General features: G+C 40.9%; 1 protein-coding gene and 1 non-coding gene across 2 annotated transcripts; one reads left to right on the top strand and one right to left on the bottom strand.

Moving 5' to 3' along the window:
* Positions 1-262: 262 nt before the first annotated feature.
* LOC106350326 lies at positions 263-2,273 on the bottom strand. Its single transcript, XM_048766749.1, has 3 exons — positions 2,061-2,273; positions 1,457-1,589; positions 263-1,008 (listed from the first exon to the last, which is right to left on the bottom strand). The coding sequence occupies exons 1-3, from the start codon at positions 2,271-2,273 to the stop codon at positions 263-265; spliced, it is 1,092 nt and encodes a 363-aa protein (XP_048622706.1).
* Positions 1,645-1,751, top strand: LOC125592150. The gene has a single exon (XR_007327999.1). It is a non-coding gene; the product is annotated as a small nucleolar RNA R71 (small nucleolar RNA).
* Positions 2,274-9,505: the final 7,232 nt, after the last annotated feature.

A 9,505-nucleotide genomic window follows, 5' to 3' on the forward strand; every position in this document is an offset into this window, starting at 1 on the left:
ACCCTTGCACTTTACCTCATACTCAATGGATTTCTCATCACACAAGCGAGGTATCAAAGTCATCATAGGATCACCCTTGACCCTTTTCTTCTGGACTTTTTTCATTCAGCTTTACATTCCCACTGAGTTTCTTGGTATCAATGTGAGGATCTCCATCCAGGACTTCTTTGATCTCACCCTTTTTACCAAGCTCCTTCTTAGGAACAATTTCCAGTTGTTCTCCAATAACCACTGAGATGCAGGAGGCATATCGGATTTGTGATCAAGTTGGGACAGCCTTGTAGAAAATTTTCTTTTTGATGTTGGAGAAGGAGACTCTCTTATTAGGCATGTCGACGATTGCTCCCACTGTAGCCATAAATGATCTTCCAAAGATCAAAGGCATCTCATGATCGTTCCTCATCTCAACAACTTGAAATTCGGTATGGAGCACACAGTCCCCAACCTGGACAGGAAGATTGCGAATGGTTCCATAAGAGACTGTCATGGAAGAGTTTGCAAAGGCCAGCTTCACCTGAGAAGGCTCAACATCAACAATGCCCAGCTCGTCTACAATCGCTTTTGAGACAAGGTTCACACTAGACCAAGAATCACAAAGAGCTTCCTTGAATTCTACTCCAGCAATGGAACAAGGAAAAACAAACTTTCTAGGGTCATCAACCTTAGGCAGTACCTTCAGCGATGGTTTCAGTGCTTCAGTAAAGAGTGCCTTGATTTCCTCCTGAGATTCTCTGCAATTTTTGAAGAACATATGCAATGGCCGAATCTCCCAAGCATGTTCAAATGAGATCTTTTGAGGAAGCCTTCTGACCATCTTTCTAAACCCAGCCAGCTGCTCTGCACTAATAGGATCCATCATATGTTTAGGTGGAATTGGATAGGGAACCTTAGGAACATAGACTCGCACTGGTAGAGTCTCAGCAGGTTCGCTAGGAGCAGTCGCTCCAGAGCTAGCAGACTGCTCTCTGTTCTCTTCTGCGCCTAGAACAGTCTCAGCGAATGGCTGCTCTATTGCATTACAGTGCTCAATCCTAAGCTTTTTATCAGTTTTTTTCAGGGAGCGTCCCCTGTTGCCTCTTGACACTCTCAGCTGTTTGAGCAAGCTGAACATCGATCTTTCTTATGTGGATCGCAAGAGTGTCATACTTGTTATTCAGCTCAGTGAACATGTTGCCCATCCTGGTGTCCATTTTCGTGGTTACCTGATTCAACGCCTTGGCTTGAACCTGCTGACCCTGCAACAGCTGTTGCATCATCATACCTAGACCCTTCAGCTCATCTGGTTGACTGTTCACGGTAGCTGGAACAGCTTGCCGATTGATTTGCGGTTGTCGCTGGTTCTGGTTCTGAATCTGCCCGGCCGTAGCTTGCTCCATGCTGAAAACATGCCCTTGGTTGTTTTTCAGTAGCTGATCAACCTTGGCAGTCAGCTCATCTATCTTCTGGGTGTCAGAACTGTTCCCTTTCTTGGAGAAATCACTCTCCTCGTTCTTATTGACTGAGGTAGCAGCCATATTCTCAATTAGCTCAAACGCTCCATCAGTGGTCTGAGTCATGAAATCTCCATTGCTGGCAGAGTTCATAGCACTCTGAAATTCCCAGTCAACCCCCTCATAGAAAATATCCAAGAGGTAGTCATCATCAAATCCATGGTGAGGACATTCTCTACGATAGTCATTGAAGCGCTCCCATGCGTCGCAGAAAGGCTCATCAGTGAGCTGTCTGAAGGAGGTGATCTTATTCCTCAATGCAGATGTTCTCGCCTTAGAGTAGAAATGGCTGAGGAACGCTGATCAGACCTGTTCCCATGAAGTGAGAGAGCCGGTAGGGAGAGAGTTCAACCACCGTGCAGCTTTTCCATCAAGAGAGAATGGGAATAACATGCACCTGATGTAATCTGGTGGAACACCATTCGCGCGAGTGAAACTGCAGACTTTTTCGAAGCTCTCAATATGCTCCATTGGAATTTCTGTAGAGAGACCAGAGAACATCTTTCTCTGTTCTAGACCGATCAAAGTAGGCTTTATCTCGAAGTCCTGCCTGGTGCAGGGTGGAGGAACAATGGCAGAGCGCGTAGTAGGGATGTTACACGGAAGGTTTCTCGTCCCGATCGGAACAGTCTGCGCCTGCTGTTCCTGCTGCTGCTGAGCAGCTTGTTCCTGCGCTTGAATGGTCTGCTGCAACTGTTGCATCTGCTGCTGCAACTGTTGCATCTGCTGCTGCATGAGTGCCATTGCAGTAGTGAGATCATCCTGATTGGTGTGATCACCCATAGTGGTGTCGGTTTGCCTTGGTTGTTGACGATTTGTTCTTTCTAACCTTGCTAGCTCCTGTTTGGTAAGTGTAACCAATTCTCCTTGTGCGTTTCTCCTAGTATGTCTTCTGGTCATACACCTGGAACATTAGTTACAACAAAAAGGATAGAGATAGTTAGAGGTCTTAGACTAAATAAATAACCGAAAAATAAAGGTAAAAAGATGGTCCCCGGCAACGGCGCCAAATTGATATTACGTGTATACGCACACCAATTAACCTAATGTGCACACTACCACAATCGAAGGGTATGTCGATATAGCACTTTAGGATCGAATCCACAGAGACCAACGATTACACTTTATCTTTATGGGATCAATACTTAGCTAAAACAATGATGGGGTTTTGAGATTAAGGTTTCGTAACAAGCAAGTAATAAGATTAATTAAAGATTTCAGATGATTAAAATGCAAGCCTTGGGTGTTTGGTCGGGTGTTAAACAAGTGTGAGCCAAACAATTATTCAAGTTCGATTAAATACCAGTCTAGAACTCGGATCACTTAAGATAGATCAGCCCACTATTGTGGTGCTTCACCTTTTGTCAATCGATCTCAGTACCTAAACTGTCGTTTTGACTGAGATGCGATGACAAACATTAAGATTAAGTCCGATCTGTTCACAAAACACCCTAACATCTACTTTTGCTGGTTAGGGATATGATGCTCATTCAAGTTATGTCTAGCAACCTATAACACTTTTGATGAATAGATTAAAAATAGAATCAGGCACTAAGTGGTTAACTTGATGCAAGCCTTAAGAACAACAGTGAATGAAGACAATCTATTTATAACTTATTTATGTCAAGCTCACGGATCTAACACCCTAACACCCTAGACTAAACAAGCTGACTACTCAGCCATGAAGCAAGAAAACATAGAGACAGAGATATAAAGCAACATGAAATATGACTGAAATAAAGTAATAGGGTTCAGGGGGTTCTTCTCTAAATCGAGAGAGATGGCCTTCTCCCTTTACAAAGTAGCAAAATCTCCAGTCTCCAACTCTAAGGTCTGGTTTTTTCTCCAAAAATAGCGTAGTAAAATATAGAAAAATAGAAAAAAAAGTTTTCTGGAAGCCACAGGCGGCTGGGAGAAAAAGATGGGATAATTAGGGCAAATCTCGTAATGACTTGTAGTTTCCTAAAAATCTCTGCCGCTGGAACAGACACTCGGGTTGCTCCTCTCTATCCAGAACAGTCACTCGGGTTGTTCCGCTATCGGGAACAGTCACTCAGACTGTTCCGCGTGAAAATCTCCAGATTGCATTGTGTTCTGTCCTTTTTGTTTCAGCTGTACTATCTCCAATCCAATGCAACTCCAGATCTGTAATGACTCGAAAAGGACTAGAAAGACTCGATAATGACTTGAAAACCAATGTGAAAACATATATACAAGATGCCAAAAACACCATATATCAACAATCTTTTCTATTCGGGGAGAATGGTCCACAGCTCTGTTTGTAAGCAGTTGCTGACCGCAAAGATTCATGAGCTGTTGTGGTTCGTGTTTGCTAGGAGGCCTCTGAGATTTCAATGCAAGAATTCGTTTCGGTGAGTGGTCTGAAATATAAAGACGAACCTGACTTGGAAATTGATAACTGGAGAGATGATAAAAGGTTTTTGAGTGCTGAAGAGAAAAGAAAATATATGCTAAAGACAATCAGGAAGGAGCATTCGAAAGCCTGTAATACGTGGTTGATATGCTCAAATTATCCCCAAGAGAAATTCTCTCAAATAAGAAATTGATTGTAATACTTGGGATCGAGTCTACGAATACTCTATTTTTTCACACCGTAGACTTGAGTTTGAGATTAAGCTAGGTTAAATATTAGAGAGTGATAAATAAAGCAGTAAGTAAAAGAGTTGTAAGAGATGGAAGAAACTCTTGACTCATGGTTAACAAACATGCAATCTACGACAATCCGGAAGGAGCATCTGAAAATTTGTAATATGTGGTTGATATGTTCAAATTACCTCCAAAAACAACTCTCTCAAATAAGAGATCGATTGTGATACTTGGGATCAAACCTATGAAGACTCTATTTTTTAATACAATAGACTTAAGTTTGAGATTAAGCTAAGTTAAATAATATAAAGTGATAAATAAAGCAGTAAATAGAAGAGTTGTAAAAGATGGAAGAAACGCTAGCCTCAGGGATAACAAACATGTAATTAGAACTTAAATAAATAGTTTAAAGAGTTTTATTAAGATCAATCCTAGAACTCGAATATATAAGTAAGATATCCTGCTTGATACCCAGCTCTCGTTACGAGTTTAATCAGATGCCTAAGCTATTAAATTCCAACTCTCGTATGTGAATTCAATTATCCAGACAAAGATTAATGTTCAGTGATATACCATGGATTTCACCCATTATTCGCCATGGTATATAGGTGTTTTAAGATATATTTACTAGGATATAGAGTCTATTTAGAGTGTTTACAGGTTCAGGTACGTTCTGGAGAAATATGTTTATTCTGGAGCCTTTTGAGTGCAGAGCTGCACAGGCGTGTCAGATGTCTAGCTATGGATGGAGACCTTTCCACCGTTAGATTGAGCTCATCGTTTGACATAAGATATATATTTGAGTTAGCTTTCCAATGCCACCAGTTTGAGGTCAATCAGCATCCTGTGGCAGACGTTATGCTTGTTTTGCTGAAGAGAGGTCAGTCTGCCTCGCAAGAGAAAGCTGTCGAGGAGATGAAGGACTGTCGGTCGATAACACAGCATTGGTGTCGATCGAGAGTGATGCCAAAACATGGTCCAAGCATATTTCAAGACCGTTTCAATCCCAGAAGCCGCACCAAGTTACCAAAATACCCATGGACGACCAGAAACCCTATTTATTTATTTCTAAGCCACTGTTGACGACTACGCTTTCTATTATTTATTATTCTTGTTTTAGGGTTGGAGAGAAGATCAATTCTCATTCAGAGATTGATTGGAACTCTATTGGTTTTACCATTGATTTATCTAATCTATTATTCAGACTATGATTTGTGTTACTGCTTGCATGTCTGAGTAATTCATTCTGTTAGATTTAGGGATTTCATGAGCTTAATGTCATATTGATAATCTGTTAGGATTGCTAGGGTTGTTTACTGATTTCTACACCAGGGTAGCTTGTAATACTAGAATCTGTAATAGTTGGAAAAGCACGACAGTGTGACTGATTGTTTGAACCTAGAATCATAGGATAATTGAGAGGCACGAAAGTGCAATTGATTAACGGAACCCGAACCCTGAGTGGATTAGTTATCTAGGCGCATACGAGAGTTGGTCTACAGCTAATTAAACATTATTGATCTGTGCGATAACGCTTGTCTGAAGAAGCATAGATCGATGCTCTGGCCATAGCATCGATCGATGCTCGCTCCTGGTTCGCACACGAAAGCTGGAACACATGACTTAGACAGCTGATTAGCAATTGCATGCGAGAGCTGGATTGCTACTTATTAAAATCTAGTTCTAGAATTGAATCTATAAAACCCTTAGTATCCTTGATTGTAGTATTGAATCTCTTGATTGATAAATCCCTAGGTCTAGCTATTTCTCCTAATTGTTTACAACCCCAATCAACCAATCGAACAAATACTTTGTTCACCTTGCTCTCATTTATTTACTGCTTTATAAACTGTTTGCCTAGATTAATCTTGATTTCCATAGTCTATTGTGTGCCCTAGCTCTCTGTGAATGTTATCCCTAAGTACTACAACTCGACCTCTTATTTGAGAGAGCAAAATCACTCCTTAGGGTTATTTGAGTGATATCAAATTTGGCGCCGTTGCCGGGGAGCTTTGATCGCCATTAGACTTGATTAATTGGTTTAGTCTAGGTTTTATTTACTGTCATAGTTACTTACATAAAAAAATTTCTTGTCTTTCAGGTACATACCTATCAGTACTAGAAGCAACAAGGAGGAGTTACTTTTCTTCTCAGACCCAGCACGTTTGGAACGCTCGATCCGCAAAGAGAAACACACATTATCGATCGACACAACCTCTACTACGTCGATCAACACTACCTCTACTACTTCGATCGACACCACCTTTACTACGTCGATCGACATTTGTGACAAAGCGACGATCGACAATTCAACTCGAACATCGGTCGATACCAATCCGCGAGCAGACATGGTCGCGACACATGTGCTACAGAAGGATGAGAATGGAGACCTGCATGACCCTGGAGGTCATATGTGTAATGCAGCAGGTCAAAGGATAGATGGACAAGGGACTGCAATCATTGAACCATCTGCTGCCACCGAGGATAAAGTTCCTCTTCAGAGATCGTTAGCAGATTTGACTAGGCCTAGTCAGTTCTACATAACAGGTCTGCGATTCAACCTCTACAAATCCAGGGATTTCAAATACACCCACACACTTCTCTCATGAGGGTCAGCACCCTTATCACGGTCTTCCTGATGAAAATCTCTCGGATCATATTGAGACACTCGTGGACTTTGTGTCTGGCATCCAGAAGGATGAAGCAACCAAAGACTACATCATCTGCAAGCTGCTCAAATATTCTCTCTCTGGGAATGCTAAAAATTGGCTGAGATGCCTACCACCAGGATCTCTCACTACATGCAATGATGTCAGGACTGCGTTTATGACTGAATTTTTAGATGATGCAAGGGCTGAAGAGATGAGAGATAAAATTTGGACATTCTCTCAGGGACATTTTCTCAGGGACCTACAGAAGCTTTCAAAAGCTCTTGGGAAAGGTTTAGGAGATACCAAAGGGACTGTTCACATCATGGTTTTACGGAGATTCAGCTGTTGAAGAAATTCTGCAAGGGTACTGATGTGCGATAACATGTGATGCTGGATACTGCAAGCGAAGGAAACTTCGAGACAAGAACCCTAGAGGAAGCTAAGAGACTGATTGAGAACTTGATGTCTAGCAAGACACTACAGGAAATGTGGGTATTAATAGCGTCGTAGCATTGCGTTTTTTGCTTCTCTGCTATTGTATATAAACACGGGCCTTTATAATAGCGTTTTTGAAATGTATAAGCTATCTTTGTAGTCGCGGGAAAATAAAATAATTCAGCCGCATTAATTTGGTAAGTGGAGGCGCCTTACCATTGCAAATCAAAAACTAAATGCTATCGTATATGAAAAAATATATTAAAAATAACTTAAGTATTAATCGAAACCGAGACTTCATTCTCTTCACTTCACTCTCTTCACATTCCTCAAAATCAAAACCGACTCATCGAAGTTCTTCAGAGTTCTCTCGAGTCGAAGCTTCAATTGGTATGAGTTTCGATTTGATTCTGAGTTTAGAATAGAGACTGGTTCTCTCGAGTCGAATCTCTTTGATTTTGGGTTTCTCTTTGATTCAAATCTCTTTTCACATGCATGTCCGCGTTAACACATGATTCGATTTTGATTGTGGGTTTCGATTAGGTTTCGATTAGGTTTTGAATATGATTGTGGGTTTCGATTAGGTTTTGAATATGATTGTGGGTTTCAGTTTGATTTTGAATATGATTGAAGGTTTCGATTTGATTTTGGGTTTAGATTTTTTGATCGAATGGCTTGATTTGATTTTGGATTTGTTTATCAGTTTCAGAAATGGCAAAGACAAGAGGACAAGTTGGTTCTCGTCGGAGTAGACGTAATCAAGGCTTGGAGGTAGTAGATCAAGAGGACAAGGCACCGCAACTAAAAGTGAAGAAAAGAACAGCAAAGAAAACGGCTTCCCCTAAAAAGAATTTAGTTTTAACGCCAACGAGAAGAAGTAGTAGAATCAAGAAAGTGGCTGCTGAAGATGATTACATAGAAGATGTAACACCATCTGACGATGATGAGGTAGAAGATGTTACACCTCCTAAGGATGATGAAGTACAAGATGTAACACCTGCTCAGGATGATGAAGTAGAAGATGTAACACCCGAAGATAAGGATGATCAGGCTGAGAAGTCAATGTCTGAAGAAGATAAAGACGATGAAGAGGATGTCAATGGGAAAGAGGATGAAGAAGATGGCGATGTCAATGGGAAAGAGAATGAAGAAGATGGAGATCTCAATGGGAAAGAGAATGAAGAAGAACCGGCCAATATGGAAGATGATGGAGTTCTTAATGAGAAAGGGAACGAAGAGGAAGCTTGCGAAGAAGAAGCTCGCGATATGGAAGAAGATGGCACTGCGCAAGATGATGAGATTCCTAGTACTGAAGGAGTTGAGCTAGCAGGGGAGGAAGTTCAAAAAAAAAAAAAAGAGGACCTACAAAGTTGCGTAGAGTGGCTGAAAATCCCAATGATAAGATTATGGTCACATTCAATGACATTGGTGAGCATGTTGGACCTGGTTCAGTAACCCTATCGTCGTTTCTTGGTCCTCTTGTGAGGGAACATGTTCCGGTTACACTTGCCGATTGGAGAAAACTTGATGCAGCGACTAAAGCAACAATGTGGGAAGAAATTCAGGTTTGTATATATATTAGTATGTTTTGTTTAACCGCAAGATGAAATTATAAACATGTTTAACTTGATTATTGTGATGCAGGGGAGGTTTAACTTGCAAGAAGAGTGGCAGAAAGCTGTTATTTTCAAGCAGCTGGGAAATGTGTGGAGGGCTGGGAAGTCGAGGCTGGTGTCACAAGTACGTGTGGCGAAGACTGCAGCTGAGAGAATAGCTTTAAAACCGAGCAACATCCCATCCCTTCAACTGTGGAACACTTGGGTTAAGAGTAAGACTACCAAATCTTTCACAGTGAGTTATCTACAACTAAGTAAGTTTCATCCTTAAAGGTCATGTCTGATGGATATAATCAATGTCATATTTATATTGTAGGAAACGAGTAACAAGTACAGAGCGATGAGAAGAAATCAGATTCCTCACACCACCAGCCGCAAAGGAATGCTTCGTTTAGCTGATGATATGGTAAAAGAGTAGTCAAACATCTACATATTGTACATCAGCTTGTTAGATTAAAATGGTAGTGAGATATGTTTGTTTTCATATAGAAAAAAAAGAGTAAAGACCCAAGTAAGGTGAGTAGATCCAAGGTTTGGATTGCGGGACACACTCATGCTGATGGCAGACCTGTGAAGCCCCAGTTTGCTGAGACTATTGTAAGCATTATGGAAGTTGTATATTGTGTATAGTTAATAGACTATGGCAATGAATGATTTTGTGTTTAAATGATTGTATCAGGAACAAATACAGTCACTTGACAGTCGG

This window comes from Brassica napus, chromosome C8, assembly GCF_020379485.1.
Source record: "Brassica napus cultivar Da-Ae chromosome C8, Da-Ae, whole genome shotgun sequence".
Classification (NCBI taxonomy): Eukaryota; Viridiplantae; Streptophyta; class Magnoliopsida; order Brassicales; family Brassicaceae; genus Brassica; species Brassica napus.